The sequence below is a fragment of the Rhipicephalus sanguineus genome, chromosome 7, assembly GCF_013339695.2.
Source record: "Rhipicephalus sanguineus isolate Rsan-2018 chromosome 7, BIME_Rsan_1.4, whole genome shotgun sequence".
Taxonomy (NCBI): domain Eukaryota; kingdom Metazoa; phylum Arthropoda; class Arachnida; order Ixodida; family Ixodidae; genus Rhipicephalus; species Rhipicephalus sanguineus.
This window is the reverse complement of record NC_051182.1, coordinates 123,955,281-123,972,143: the sequence shown is the minus strand read 5'-3', so window position 1 is coordinate 123,972,143 and position 16,863 is coordinate 123,955,281. Positions and strand designations below refer to the sequence as shown.

General features: G+C 45.3%; 1 protein-coding gene across 1 annotated transcript in view; it reads left to right on the top strand.

The window, feature by feature from the left end:
• The window catches only part of LOC119399830 (cytochrome P450 3A11), a 54,250-nt gene that overhangs the window by 4,496 nt on the left and 32,891 nt on the right, over nt 1–16,863 (top strand). The window contains exons 2-3 of the mRNA XM_037666686.2: nt 7,007–7,103; nt 16,718–16,770. Coding sequence (XP_037522614.1) covers nt 7,007–7,103; nt 16,718–16,770 — 150 coding nt within the window. The remainder of the gene's footprint in view (nt 1–7,006; nt 7,104–16,717; nt 16,771–16,863) is intronic.

The window sequence follows — 16,863 nt, the reverse complement described above, 5'->3', positions numbered from 1 at the left end:
GAAGGAGCCAGGAATGCATGAAAGCACCCCTAATTGAATGTAGATGTACGGTAATGGGCCCCTTGTGGTCGAAATTAGTTTCCGGCTCGCCACTGTGGCATCCATGGAGTGCGCAGCCTACGGACTGTGTGCAGCGTACGGACTAAGGGCTACTTAATTCAGTGTTAAGCATGTAAAAAAAAAAACAGAAAAAAACCTCACACGGTTTCTTATGCGTTCACCTAAGACGACTCGAAGGCGAAATCATTATTTTTCTTCTCAGTCCATGTATTTAGCCTGTCCCGCCATTCTCCGCAAGCTTTCTGCACCTAACGTGGTTTTGCACTGCCTTCAAGATCAGAGGCAGCTCACCTGGTATTGCACTGGCTCCCACGGTTGCCAAGTTTGGCTGCTTTGCGCCAATTTCGCTACTTCTTTAGGTCGGTGACGGCAGAAAAAAAAACGCTTTGCTACATGTCTACTTTCTTGTTCCCTCGATGTAAACGAAATTATTAATATTGGGTGACGTCGCTGCCGCATGCAGACGAGTATGCAGTGTGGATAGATGGCAGATAAGGCCTGTTTATGGCTCCCAAAACTGAATTAGGCACTTACATTAAACAAAACAAAAGGCTTTTAGACGCGTGGCTTGGCCTCGTGGAAACATTTTGCATGGGGCCTCATTTTGCTGACCACGTATTGCTAAACGTGACTTTAAATCTGAATTGGAAACGAAGAGAATAATCGAAAGCGATCTGCCATCCTGGGAGCACTTTACACGTCGACATTAGAAATCGAATACCCGACGAAGTGCTTGTGCCGTTTCTTAGGATTTGGTACGAATTGCGACTAAGGAGCGTTAACCGGTTAGACTTGGTCATCTCGCAAGAAGTGATTGCGAATACGGGCGCAATATATGCTTCAATGCCATTATCCCAGCAACTGTGATCTTGAGTACAGTCACGCCGCCACACTCGTATTTATTGTCGCCACAAGGCTGTTACTTCTAGTCCTCTTAAGCAAAGTCACTCAAGACGTGTAAAGAGAGCGTCACTAGAGAGCTTTATAAGTGGTCCGGACGTGGGTACCCTAGTGGCTAGAGTAAGACATATGCGCAGTGGCACCAAACGCTAACACAATGCTCTAGGTGCCCTATTATAAGATCATTCCTAAAGTCATTTATGCTTGAATCTCAGCAATACTGATTTTGACAGATTCATGCAGTATTAACTTGGATTTTGGCCAAAGGGCTTTTGCGTTCAGTGATATAAATAGAAGTCCAAATTGTTTTCACACACGCATGGCTACTTTTCGCTACTTTTACTGCCCTTGGCTTAAGTTGGCTCCTTTTAGCCTAGGTTTTTTAGGCTAGCAGGGTTGCCAGGTCTTTTTGACCTGGCAACCCTGCTGCCTCCGTCATCTGCCTATCTTTTAACGAGCTACAATGTCATGGAACGACGGCATCGCGTGGTGTTACGTCACGTTACGTCACAGTTACGTCAAGATGACGTAATAATGTCGTCAGAAATGTTGGTGACCTCTGACGTTATGGTGACGTCATATGGTGACGTCTCAGAAGTAATGCAAGGACGCGAATGTTTATCTTCCAAGATTTTCTCTACAGATATTGAAGTCTCGCAAGAAGATTCTCGATAATGGTTCCGTGTGGCTTCGTGAAGCAGTCTCTCAGTAGTCGCTATATGAAAAAAGATTTCTTAACAGTATTTATCGTGATGCGTTTGAATACAAAAGAGCTTTCTCGTGTATAGTATTGTCTCCCCAAAGAAAATGTCTCATTGAAACAACCGAGGAATTTTTTTTTTCCGAATATGAAAAAGACCCAACTTTTGTGTTATGTTGCTTTCACTTATTCATTTAGTCACTCATATTTTTTTTTCACTTATCATCTTTGGCGTAATGCACTCCAAATATTCCATTAAGTTCCCAGCAATATCGGAAATTTTGTCTGAAATAATTTGTGCTTACCTACTTCGAAGGGTGTTTCTTAAATATAAAATTTTATATTTCAGTTCACATAACATGAAATATGTTTTTTTCTTCCATTGGAGTGCAGCCACTACAGGCCAGAACACAGACCCAGTAAAATGCATATATTTTTTTTTTTGCAAACGCTCTTTGACACCTGTAAAGGAAACTGGAACCATCACTGCCGTGCAGAATACTTGTGTAGACAAAATTTTCTAGATAACTAGGTAACATCTGCAAGTAGTGATGTAAATTTGAAAGAAAGCTGTAGTTCGACCATATCATATAATGCTATACTCTTCAGTAATCTATTTCATGTGAAAAGCTGTTTCGTTCAAAATAGGTATAGGAGATTTTCAAGAAAGCTCACGTTTCTAGTTACAGAACACGTGGAAATAGATTGAATGCGATGCAGCGCACCCCGAAGCAACACACATTGCCGCGGATGGCGTGACAGTTTACAGCAGGGGTTTCAAACTCACATAATCTAGCGGGCCACTGTCGCGAAATTTAGTCCCGCAAGAGCCGGGACAGGAAAGAATTTTGGAGCGGGTCAGGGGGAGGAGGGGGTGGGTGGGGGTCTTGAACAAGGTGCCATTTAACGCTGTCGATTGAAAAAAAGGTCTTTATCATATCTCATATAGGTCATTTCTGAGGGAGATTTTATGTCAGAATTCGAGAAAAAGATCGATACTGATCTCCAGAGGGACTAAAATCTTGAGACGCTGGTTCGGGAATATAATTTTAGATGCGAAGCAGCTTATCACGGGGGCTTTGTCCGTCCCTTCCTCACGCGTCCTGCGGCGTCCACCCCCCACTGCGCATGCGCGTTCCCTCCCGCCCCTCCCTCTCTCTCCTTTCCTACGCGCTCCCTTCTCTCTCCTCTCCTATGCTTCCTCTCTCTCTCCTGCAGGAATCCTCCACTCTACGGAGCGGCGCGCACGAGCGATGGTGCGACCGCTGCAAACTCCGCTGGGGGCGGCACGGTAGTTTCGCGGTATAAAATGACGGAGCGCGCGCGCCTCATTCTCTCCTGCGAAACGCCGTGATGAGCGCCAGCGTCAACGATGCCGCCAGTGTCAGAGTTACCGCCAGCAAAAGCGCAAGCGTCAGCGCCAGTGTCAACGCTAGCGCTGACACTGGCTCCCCGCTGCTTCGCATCCACACATGGTTCTCTTTAGTGGGAGATGGTGTAATTTTTTTTCCACGGTTATGGTTCAGCACATGGTGACGGCATCGACTGCCCGACGAAAAAAAAAATTCGGCGGATCTCACGTACCGTGGTAATCGATGTTATGCGCAGCATGTGAGGTATGATGACTGTGGCGTAATTTTTTTACATTGAGCGAAACCTTACGGAATGACGCTAGAGGAATGTGGAAGTGGTATACGCGCACTCGTATGTTGAAGAGTAGCATATGTATTATAAAACCAGCTTACAGCTGCGTAACGATGCTAACAGCAACAAGGGTCTTACCAACACCAGACGCGGTAAGCCAATATGTAGTGCTTATATTCTTCAATTCTGGGTAGCGAGAATCCGAAGCGGACAAAGAAGAAACACAGATGCACAGGACAGGCGTTACTCGCAACTAAGCTTAATTCAGGAAAGTTTCCTTAGATATATGGTAAGCAGCCGAGTGGCACGCGCAGGCTCACTGCACGTACGTAACAGTTACAGTTTCAGATATTAGAGTTGTGTTACAGTTGTTATGCTTACACTTGTCCGTTATGACGGAGAACGCACGCACGTTAAAGAAAGAAAGAAAGAAAGAAAGAAAGAAAGAAAGAGAGAAAGAAAGAAAGAAAGAAAGAAAGAAAGAAAGAAAGAAAGAAAGAAAGAAAGAAAGAAAGAAAGAAAGAAAGAAAGAAAGAAAGAAAGAAAGAAAGAAAGAAAGAAAGAACTATAGTACACTCTTCCATCATGCGGAGGAGGAGGAAGCGAAGAAAACGCGGAGAAACGTCAACCGAACGCGCATTTGCTACCCTACTGTTCGTGAACGTGAAATCGCAATACTTTGGAGGAAAATGAATAAGGAAGAGTGAAGAACGTGCCACCAGGGTGGAATAGGTGCGACTGCTGCGATTTCGCGCGGAACTCCTTTATCATTTCTTTGCTTTGATTTGCCGATCAATACACCTTCGGGCTAGAGCCACCTGGTGATTTCAGGCAGCAGATGAACTGCCCTTAACGCCCTGGAGAGGTGCTGGTCCCGTGTACGAATGCCGGAAAAGGACAATCATTGCTCAACCACTCTTTCTTTCCCAAAAATCTGTAATCATATCTTTTGTGAGTTTACCGCATATCTTTTTTTTAGGTTTCTTAAGCCTTCTTTTATGTTACAGGATTCCGCTAAACTGATTCGCCATGTTTTTTGTAAAGGTACTTTTACATGAACAACACAATCATGAGATTATCATCCTCTATATCATCATCATGATCAGGCTATCTTTATGTCCTATGCAGGGCCACGGTCCGTTCCGATGACCTCCAGTTTTCTCTGTCTTGTGCGTTCTTACTCCATTTTATGCCTGCGAACTTCTAAATTTCGTCGCTTCATCTTACTCGTTGTCGTCCTCGGCTTCGTTTCACCTCCCTTGGTATGCGTTCCGTTGCTCTAACTGACCACCGGTTGCCTGTCCTGCGCATTACGTGACCAGCCAAGGTCTACCTCTTTCGCTTAATATCAACTAGAACATCGGGCACACCTGCTTCTTGTCTGATCCGTCCTACTGTCTTCCTGACCCCTTAGTTCTTCCTGATCTCTTAGTCGACAGAGGTATACATACTCTTGTAAAAACTCCGAAAATTGGTTGCCGATGTCGGTTTCTTTTCTTTTGCTAGGCTGTTCTGCTTTATTCCGGCTGGCTTGCTGCGTAGAGGTTGAGGATTGTGTCCCGTCGGCTACTCGATTTCTATAAGTCTATAAGTCTGGCAGCGCGAAAACAAATGGTTATCCCAAAACAGAAATGAAGTGGTAATGAAAAGACATAGCAAACTCATAGAAATAAAGGAAATAACATGACAATGGACAGTTCCCTTGCAGGAAACACATTTCTGTTCAAGTTCTGCCCACAGAAAGCGGGCTAGCACATCATTTCACTTCATATATAGTTGCACATGGCTGTTCATAACAAGCGCTTATGCAGTCCAATGTGCGCTAAGAAGTATTTTAAGAAGGTATTCGCCTTCTGCTGAAGATATTTTCCAGCGCATGCCCCAAGTTTTTTGTAATGTAAAAGGGCTTCTGTTCGAACTTGCCTGTTTTTTTTTTCTCTAAATCTTTTCTTTTATTTGCGTATTTCACGCATTCTAGAAGAATGTGACCAACATTCTCATTTTTGTGACCACAGCAGCATGCAGGTGAGATGGATCTGTGTATCTTGTGCTGGAAACTGTGTAGGCTACTTCCATTCGAAACCTGTGAGGTACGTCTCCATTTAATCCTTGCCTTTGTCCTCGGCATAATCTATTTAATTTCGGAGCTGTTTAAGCCGAACGTTAGTCCATCCGTCATGGACAAAAAAAAACTCGTGGAGCGATGACGTCCCCTCGCGTTGCCTAGCAATCCCTGGCGCATCTCTGCACAGCTTTGCGCTCGCTTCGCTATCTCGCTATCTAGCCTTTGCATGCCAAGGCCAGCTACTTGGATAAAAAAAAGCTGGACGTACCTTGCACTAGAGGCGCAAGGCTACAGACACGGCGGAGCTTATCAGCCCCTAGCTGGTCCTGGCCCGAAGCTGAGCAAACTGGTTACCAAATGGCAAAGCTGCACTCGTCTCTGATGCGGATCACCTTGCGAGACTGAAGGCTGGCTTTGAGTGACAGAGTGGGACTTGGCGAGTCTGGGCATCGAATTGCAACACTTTTCAGCACTTAGCAAAAACTTAGCAATGCCTAGCGAAACTTAGCATAACCTCGCAAAGCTTAGCAAAACTTCGAAATGCCTAGCAAAACTTGGCAAAAGCTTATCAATTTCTAGCAACACTTAGCATAACCTCGCAATACTTTAAAAAACTTACCATAACCTCGCAAAACTTAGCAAAACCTAGCATAACCTAGGAAAACTTAGCAAAAAATTGGGGGACGCTTAAGCTTCGTCTTTAAGAGTTGAACGCGATAGCGATATCCTGCCCCTAGTGCGCACTTCGAACACCACGAGTGTTTAATACAATGCGCGCACTAATGTGTGTGCCTTATGTAATGGGTAGCATGCTTTAAACCAGTAGCAATTATGCGCGAGAAACTTTTTCGAAGTTGCGATGCACCCACTACGTGGTCCTAAGGGAATACGCGCAGTAATGTGTGTGCCTTTTGTAATGAGTGGCTGTCTTTAAACCACCAAGTCGTTATGATATTCACATGGTGTGACGCCCGATGGCAATGTACGCTTGTACCACGCAATATTACTGCGATATTACATCTCGTACTGTGACACCTGTGCACAGGACGCGTATTTTTGGGAAGCACGAAAGTTACTTTCAGTGCAGCTCCAAGCAGGGGCGTGGCTGTGTGGTAGAACACCTGCTTCCCACGCAGACGGCCTGGGTTCGATTCTCACTTGGACCCAACAGTTTTATTATTTATTTTATTTGCAGCTTTTTCGATTTTTCGGTCACGGACAAGATGATGATTTTTCGCTCACAACCAACGGAGCCGACGCCGACGGCGGGATTTCTGCGGTACGAGCTCTTTAACGCTATCGCATTAAAAGTTAGCAAAATCTCGAAAGGCCAGGACCAGCTAGGTGACCATCAATCGCAATAACACACAAAAAAAGAACTCCGCTGTGTCTCTAGACTGGCGGCACTAGTGCAAGCTGCGCCCAGATATTTTAGGCCAGCTATACTTTCTCGGGGTAAGTAATTGAGCATTTTGGTCTGGTAAAAAAAAGAGGCCCAATGAATGCAAAGAATATTCCAAGTCTTAATAAGGAGATTAATAAATGATGGTCATTTTTACAAGACCAGACCCTAAGATTTTTATTTTGAACCACTCTGTCGTATGAACCAATCCAGTGTGTTCCCGCCGACCTCGCAGGTGGCGGCGGAACAAGTTCAACTTCTTCAAGGAACGAGGCATTCCTGGTCCCGAACCGAGCCTAATCTCGGGAAACTTCTTCCAGCTGTGGAATCAGGTGAGGACCCAAAGAAGTCCCACGGTCAATTATGCATTTGCCTAAGGCGACTGGAAGGGGAAAGCCATCTTCTTTTTTTATCTGGGTCGATCGCACTCATCCGCCTCCCTCCCCCCCCCCCCCCTTCCCCGAAGTCTTTCCGCACGCAACGTGCTTTGTAGTGCCTCCAGAATTGCCCATCTTTGATCAAGCGACGATGCCATGCGACCTCACGCGATGTGGCGTCATAATGACGTCACAAATTTAGATGCGAAGCATCTTAAGGCGGGGGCTTTCTCCATCTCGCGGCGTCCACACCCCCCCCCCTCTCTCCTCTCCTACGCTCCCACCTTCTGGCATGCCTCATTCTCTCCTGCGCAACGCCGCATCTTCTCCTACGCTCCCCTCCTCTCGCGCTCCTCATTCTCTCCTGCGACGAGCAGGCAGCAGCGACGCCTCCGGCGTCTTGACGTGGCACGAGCAGCCGATGGCCGCCTCTGCTTCTGTGGCCCTACACGTGGGGCGCTCGTACTCTCCTTTTCTCGCTGAAGAATCCCACGATGACACCGATGGCATGCACTACACTCTTAACCGCGTAACCTTCAGTAGAGGCATACATTTTTAAGATTCGTAGCTGTCTAATTTAAAGGTTATGCATTACCTTTTAATATGGTAACTTCTACTATATAGGTCACGGTAGTTTTATAAGTCACAGAGAAACCTTTAAAGCAAAAGGTAACTAGCAACCTCTAAAATTGTAACTTTTATTAGAGGTATAGCGTATTTGTGTCCGTATAGGTATTTGAAAAACTTCTAAACTGAAAGGTTATACAGTAAACCTTCAAATGTAACTTTTATGACAAATACAGCAGACCACTGCATGGAATTAACTTTATACAACCTCTGCATGCCTCGTGCAAAACTCTTCTATTAGAGAAAGAACATCACACGGGACATGCAGAAGTTGTGTGTTCATATTCCTTCCATTCAGCAAACTGCATTTTCCTTTCATTCACCTGGAAAATAAAAGTGCCCTGAAAGAAAGACAGGCGTATCGGCTTACCATGCTTTTTAGCTTAGTGGTACGCTAACTTTCTAATCAATAAATGTTTATAAAGCCTGCGTGTGCATGGTAATTTCTGTGAGAAATATGTGAAATTGTTTGGCATACACAAAGCCGAACAGTTCATGCAGGAGCATAGGCTCTCAGACATTCGTCCGGATGCAAAGCAAATTAAACAAATTAGTCAGAGGAATAAAAAGCATGAAGCACATTATTTAAAATTCAAAAATATACAGTAATTCAGCTATACGTAACTGAAAAGCTTTTCTTGGAAAAATATTTATATGAGGACTTCCAAACATCTGCCCAAATAATATTTGGCAATAAAGTTTGACCAACCAATTGCATATATAGTGATCAGACTTTCTTTTTCTTCAAAAGCGCCAAGAAACACTTCAATCGGTTTGAAATAACCCCACGTGGGATAGGTTCTTGAGGTCTTAAAAAAGTTTTTCAACCATATTCAGGGTCTGCGAAAAAGCAGACGGGTACATGAGGTTTTTCAGATAGTATATGAGAAAGCATATGACGACGGCACGCTCAATGTTCAGTTCCTTCAGGTGAATTATTTCTTCCTTGCTGCCTCCATATACCCAAGCTTGGTCCTTGTATACGTATACATGTGGTGCAGCAATTTTTATTTCTGTCGGTAGAGCAGCCTGTAATTAGAATCATCAAAGACTCGAAAAACAGTGTTATATACTAAATGCAGCCATTTGCTAGACATTCAGCATTAGTCCAAGTCTATTTTTCGCACGTCATTTGACACATGAGCACTTATCAGTGCGTCTTTCACGCTTTTCGAATACAGTTAGGCAGAGAAAAAAGAAAATAACTTACCTCAGTGATCAGTGAGTGCTCTGACGAACCTTGCCAGTGCTTCCAGAGCTCTAAAAATGAAGTTTCCCTTCCTTCCTTCTCTGAGAAAACTTGTGCCGCCTTTTTTAGCCGTTGTTCCGCTTCATCCACAGTGAAGCCAAAGCGCAGTTGGAGCTCAGCACAAAGCTATGGAAGAAGCAACAAACTTATTTCCCTTCACGTCCCTTAAAAAAGTGAATTTGAAACAAGTCATTCGGCCAGACCTATGTTATATTAAACCTTGAGAGTAAAGAAAAAACAATCGGGCCTTGAATACAACGCCACAAGATTAATTTTCCTGTGTGAGTTTACAACTCTACTGTGTACCACTGCTCAGAAACAGATGCTTTACGATGTTTTAAATCAACGCTGATATGAAGTATAAACTTACAGTTTCTTCCACCAAAAACAATTTGGCAAGGGGTCTACATGGTGTTGGCAGCGGTCTTGGTATGTGGCTCTCAAGAGGCACAAAGCCCTTTCGTAGTTGATTGTGGCCCCTTTTAAGCTGTTCGAAGCCAATAACTGGAATACACAAAAATACAAATATGACAAAACAATTAAGGCCCCCATTGAAATGGAAGGATAAAGAACATAAACGTCCTTTGGGAGCATTTTGTCTCGTATGAAAATTGAATAAAAATTGCAGCCTACCTGCAACTCTGCCAATGCCACCTCTTTTGTTAGTTCTGGCCTGGATTCCTCCAAGAGAGCAGTATTACTTCTTTTCTGTTGGGTGCCGCTGCATTTTTCTTTGCAGAGAAAGCCCCCGTATGAAAACACTCTGTGGAAAACAGTAGAATAGAATGAGCATGAAAACATAAAAATATGGTGGAGCCTATTCAGGATAGAGTAATCTGCCCAAAGGGAAATAAAGCTCAGTACATCGCACTCAGAGTTGAAAAATTTCGTCAGAGACTGCACCATTCATAGATTTCATTATGTTAAACGGCTATATCTATTAGTTTCAGCAAGGCCACTAATCTCACGGAACAATAGTTTTAACTGAAGCATTGCTTTGCGATTTTAACCCATTTTATACCACATTCTCTCACCTGACCACTCTAATTTCCTATTATCTCTTTATTTATATGCCGCTTCAAGGACACTGCGTTAATCTAAAGACCTCTGAATATATGCTTTAAGCTTATTTCATGCACGTATTTTTCAAAAGCTTGAATAAACACGTCATGACACGCTCACGTGAACAGCACTTCTCGTGCGCTGAATCCGGGTGCCTGGCTTAGTCGTCTCCCACTTGCAGTGAAGGTACTTTTTGACAAGGGCATCCCCTAGGGCTTTGTATTTCCACCTTCTCTCCGCTTTATTCCCGCAGTCTATTTGGCCCGTTTCACTTCAGAAAAGAAAATAGCGAGTTCATTCGCCCATATGAAGCACAAGAGCAACGGCTAAAGCTGCATGTGTATTTGGTACACAACATGCCTAAAGCAAAATCTAAGAAGCAAATACACACCACATTATGTCTACGGTAAATATAAAAATATATAACTCTCTCAAGAAATATAGCGACTTCTGAGCGAAGTTGGCGACACTGGCTCTTATACAACCTTTCGGGAAGACCTGTCCCTTGAAGTACAGGCTGTACGTACTCAGAGAAAGGCGACGGTTCTTGTCATGCGTGAAATTTTTTTTTAGTTATGTAGCGAAACAAAAAAAAACCTGCATCCTATATTACCTACCATCAATACGTTTTTTTTTATTATTTTTTTCGCATAACGATGAGCTACTTGATCATCTAGAGTACATTTTGAAAGTTTTATGTCATTTCAGAGTCCTGACACATCACTTTGAAGCCTAGATAACTTCTGGGATAGATATTTATGGACACATGCATCATCTAAAAAATATCGACGGTGAATATAGGCTAGGACATGCATGTCGCGCAACTGCACGAGAAACGCCCGACTTCACAACATCAACGCCACCTTGGTCTAACGGTAAACAACCAACGGCCACCTGATTCACGAGTTCGTGTTAGCTGTCATCATCCTAGCCAGCGCTCTTTGTTATCACACCTCTGTAACGGAAAGAAGGGGCGCCTCCTTAGTGGACTTGCACGGGTGTACAAATGCTGACATCCTTGCCCCGGCAATGCAAATGTAAGGGAGAGGGGTGACGCATATATTTACGACATACCAGAGGGGATTATAGCAGCACCCTGAGAGCCTTGGTTGAAAAGAGTTTTCAATTCGGTGCTCATGTGAACGCGGTTTTGAGAGCTGACGTAACCAGCTATGTTTACACGAAAAGCGGTCCCGCCTCACTCAATGCTCTTTTAAACCGAAACTTCACTGGGCACCAGAACAGTCTTCCAATTATTAACCATCACACGCTCAAGTAAACGAGCTTTCCGGCCGTGATAGATGGGCCGTTAGCAACAGAAAACACAAGGTGCAAAATTCTTTTTTTTTTCTCAGTGCCTTTTTAATAATAAATACGCAGGGATTCACTGCTCACGCCAACCAGTATATGAGCCTGGAGGACGGTACAAACGGAGCACACGGTCAATCAAATCACACCGAGGTTGAACATGGGTCCGCAAATGCGGACGAGCCCGTTTTATTTCGTGAAAAGGACACGAAGCACCTCATCGATATCTCTCTTCGCGCACCACTCAGCATTGATTCATGAGCAGATTAGATGCAATGACACTCCGCAGTTGCGTAGCCACGCGTAGCCGTGTTCCCTAGGCGAGGTACGCACAAAAACCACAGCGCAGATTAAGAGCCACGACCTCATGCCCATATGCCGCCTGGCATACGTGTGCTCATATAACACCGGCAACAAGGAGCTCACACATGCACGTAGATTCTCCTACCCAACGTTACTAGATACATTCAGTTGTCAAACTCTCCGCTGCCGTCATACTCCGCAGGTGGCACCCTTTCTGTGCTTGTCGCCAGACGGCGGGACCGTCGCATCGGGCTCCAGCCGTCGCGGTGTCGTCTGCTCAGCGCAGGCGCGTTTTTTCACTTGATAGCGCTATCTAAGTGTTTTTAAAAGTTTTTTTAGACACTTATGCGTTCATGGCTAGCAAACATGGTACGCTCTATTGCATTAAGCACGGGTGACATGCAACATTCTTTTTTTCAAGTACTCATTCACTCCATTTCAAAGCAGATCGGACGGTATTACTTCACTTGTTTATTTATTTTGAATACCTGCAGTTATACATCCTGCAGGTATTTATACATACATGCACTTATGCATTTAACAGTTATACATCCACAAAAAATTAAGCACATGTGCATCCCAGTTGCTGACAGTCTCCTTTTCATAGCAATTTAGCACGCTTTCTTGCTGCTTTCACTGGCACACTAGAGTCTCGCTGCTGGCGAAGAAACTTCGAATAGAAATGCATCCGTGTGGTCAAATAAAATTTGATGATTCGCGCACTTAGCTCCTCAAAATGCTCTGTGCAGCCTACCCGAGTCAGAGAACAAGCAGACAGCTCTCCCATTATAGTCCAGAACAAATCTCCGAACACTTTGTTACCATTGGTCATTTTTTCAATTACACGTTCAATGCCGCTAAGCATAGATGTCAAAGCACTTGATGGATGCTGCAGTGCACCAGGCACAAAGGATCGCATCTCTGTTAAGGCTGCTGCTGCTGCTGGAACGTGGTTATCAGATATATAAGTTGCAAGGCAATCATCACAACTGGTGAACTTTCGCGCCTTCTTCACGACATAACCACCAAGGTAGTACAGCGCGCTTGCTTTCGCAGTCGTGCGGTTACACGCGTGAAGCTTATGTACAGCTTTTAAGAGGGCGGTTAAGTCTTCGATAGCACGGATGGGAATACTTGCGTAAGCACTCGCTGCACGACCGTAGGCACTTCCCGTGGCCGAACTTTCGCTGGTGACAACTACGCTCTTTTCAATTTGCAAGGTTTCCTCTTCGTGCTTTACCGTGAAAAATGCGACGAATTCGCCCTCACTCCTGTCACCATGTTCATGAACCCCCGTCATCACGCGCCAGCCGGGGGGCAACTCTACAGATTTCATATCAGCTATCATTAATTCCTGAGTGTCTTGAGCTGGAAAGTCTTCCGGCTGGCGCACCTTGGCGCTGCTCGCTTCGCGCTTTTGCACCTTGGCTTGCGTTTTTTCTCCGGTGGCTTCAACAGGTACGCGGGCAGGTTCGGAAACACCTTGGGTACGGCGTCTTTTGCGAGACTCCATTTGCCTCGTGGGATCTCGACGGATATCCCGTCGATGACATGGACGTACGTTTTCAATATGTCCTGTTGATGAAAGTAGAGGTCGCACACTCTTGACGTTGCTGTCAGTTCCTTGCCCGCACGTGGAACTGCTTTGTTCCAAGCTGCGCGAAGACTCACGTCGGTCGGAGCGTAGAAAAAATGTCTGTCCGAGCTGCTTGCGTCCTTGCGGTTGCCAACTTGTTGCGTCCACGCAACAAGTTGGCATGTTCACCCGAACAGACGACACATGATGCGAACGCAGTACGAAACGCCACCACAAAAGCTGCAGAACGCAGATATCGAACGCGAACACGCGAACAGACGACACATGATGCGAACGCAGTACGAAACGCCACCACAAAAGCTGCAGAAGGCAGATAGAGAACGCGAACGCTTGTGCAGCGTTGGCCGGCGCGCGCGGTATTTTGAAGCCCGATGCGACTGCAGCGCCAAAACCTAGCAAGTGTGGTGGCGGTTCCGCGCAGTACAAACAAGTTTGAAAACTGAATGTATTCTAGTAACGTTGTCTCCTACCATATATATGCTTCGGTGCACCGCATTGGAAGCGATTATTGCGCTTGGCAGCCGTAGACTAGGTTGTTAGATGAAGGAACGCACTGGTAAATGCTTATCCACTCATTTCAGCATCGTTCTCCGACTGCGCTCGCGGTGACATGAGAAGAACAAGGTGCTCGTGGAGAGCGCGAGGGGCCACACAAGTGCGCCACCGAGAGAACAGAGCCGCCTTTTCATTCGCGTGCGCCTGAGTGAGGTTTGAATAAGTCCTGGGGCGGACAACGCTTTTAGCACAAACACTACACCGCAAAACGCCACAACAGCCAGAACATGGTACGTAATACTCCTTACCTAACAACGTTGCGAAAAGATGCCAAGCTCACACGTGCAGACAAAGCAAGTAATACGTGCTCGCGTGATAAGTCCGTCAATTGCAAGTGAGCACGAATTTTAACAAAATATTGCCACAAAATTTATATCTAAATACTAGATTACCTAATTCTTGTATACGAGAGGCAACAACGTTTGTCAGGGCATACAAAAGGGAAAACGCACAACGGCTGCAAAACAAAACTTTGCTTGCCGAGATAAGCAATCCTGTTGTGGGCGCTGGGACTGTGGTCACAATAGTCGCATCGAATGCGAACCTCGGCATCGTCGAAGGCGCACACCACCATATATTGCTTGCAATCGCATTGGAGCTCATTGCACCGGCCACGTAACACGCCACAAACGTCTTTGTGCTTGACGGGCATTTTAAAATCATACCGAGCACGCCGCCACACGTCTACAACAAGCGCGGCACGTTCAGGTAGTGGGATGAGACTATGGTGTAACATAGTTGCTGTATATGGGCTCCCTCAGAGACTCATGATGGCGCGAGAGGGCGCTGAGCGCAAGAGAGGTGCTATAATCGCGGAGCAGACAGCTTCGTGAACAGCCTCTGTAGCAGTTATTTCTGTGAGACTTCATATCGCGCAATTTCGTTGTGATTGTAGAAGGTAAAATTAGTAAATTGCTTGTTTCAGAGCCACCATAAGCTGAATTTAGAGCACAAGAGTGTTCCTGTTAGCGCTTTATGGGCGTAGTTTCCTGCAGCTCTGGCTGTTGGTCGCTAACGTGTGCTTCTGTTCGGTGTGTGCGTATATATATATATATATATATATATATATATATATATATATATATATATATATATATATATATATATATATATAGAGAGAGAGAGAGAGAGAGAGAGAGAGAGGCTGGTCTGCCACCGGATTTGCGAACGAGGATACAGATATCCGCACAAGGGACCATCGTTATTGACGCGCGTTAGAAATAACGCCTCGTCTCCCTGGACCCGTCGTGTTTTCGCAGTTCTCTTCGGCAAACATTGCTCCAAATCACGACTGCCGAGTAGCGGGATTAGGCAGAAAACGACGCAGGAGACGAGGTACAGAAGCAGGTACCATACTTTTTTTCTTCTTACCGCGAACGTTGCGGTAGAACACCTCAGAATGCCACGGCCCTCTAAGTATTTCATCGCTCTAACAACCACCTCGCCCACATTGCCGCGCGCCGTGGACGGCGCACTTGCCAGTATTCTAGCACACGCAAGCACCAAACCATTTCAGGGCTGCTTGCGCGAGATTGGAGCAATAGAATTTCCTTTCCCGATCGCCCTCTCCGAATCTGTAACCCTTGCCCCTTGAATGTAAACGCCTAAACGTATACGGCGAAGACTCTGTCAGTTCTAAAGGTCACCGTTAAAGGTATACACGAGCCATATACCTTTAAATTTAGATTCTAACCTTTGTGAATCATCATGTAAACCTTTAAAACTTGGGAAGACAAAAAACACAAAAACGTCGGCCCATGTAACCTATAGGATAAAGGATAAATTTTGGTAAAGGTATACATAGAGGATACGCGGTTAAGAGTGTACAGAGAGGCACACGCACATGATCTTGCGACTTTGCGGGAGTCGAATACCTCCGACGCCGGCAGTTCCACGCTGCGGGAGCTGGACGGAGACTGGAAGACAGTGCTGATTCTGCGCCAGAGGAAGGCACAGGCTTGAGAACGCAAGAAAAAAATTACAGCATCTTACCGCTGCTTCGCATCCACACATGGTTCCCTGTAGCGGGAGATGGGGTAATTTTTTATGATCTGTGACGTCATGGTAAAGTCACATTATGACGTCATCACATTACTTTTCGCGTCACTCGTGTTGGCGTTGATGGTCGCTTTTCGCATTTGATGAGGTGTCTAAAGCTTTCGACCTAAATAGAGAGTGACAGCTAGAGGGCGGTGGTATCAGGATAGAACGCGCAGTTATAAAGCGAGAGCGCCTGGAGGAGAATACGAGTGTACTTGCTGTGGGAGGGCTCAGGAAACAACAGAGCAAGTTTTGATTGAATGCGAAGATATCCACCAAGGTGTATGTTTGGGCACCAGCCTACGAGAAGTCTTATGTCGTAGGGACAGCACTGGAACGGTAAACATGTCCACGATAGCGATAAAGTAAGGCGGAAAAGTAAACTACAAGATAAAGGATAAGATAAGGCGGAAAAGTATGATGGGGACGCTCGAAGATTCTATCCTCCCCTCTTTCTATCCATCGAAAGAACAAAAAGACCATGGGGGCTTACGAATAAGGCAAAAAAGAAATGCGAACCGAACATCCGTGCCGCAACGCAAAAGGCAACGCTTTGAAATTTGAAGCTCGAGCTGGTTGCCGGACGACAAAAAAAAAAAAGGCATAGCCGAGCCAATATTCACGTCAGAACAGAAACCACTCGGCACATTGCCAGTATAGTCACCCAGCAAGGCACGTGCAACGCATGAATCTTTAAAAGAATCTGGGATGGAAGCGTTACGTGGTTCGCGGCATTAAATGGTTAGCGTAACACAGAGGACTCCATTAAGTCAATTATATGGCCGCAACTTTTAATGTTTCCTATTTTTTTCATGTTGTTCTTACCAGGATACAATCAAGGTGTTGGACGAGTGGTCAAACACCTACGGCGACATCTACGGGTGAGACGAATGGCTTTTTTTTTTTTCAACGCGTAGCTGAAATATGGCCACGGCTTCACAATAACTCGCGTATCTTCATTTAAAATAAGGATA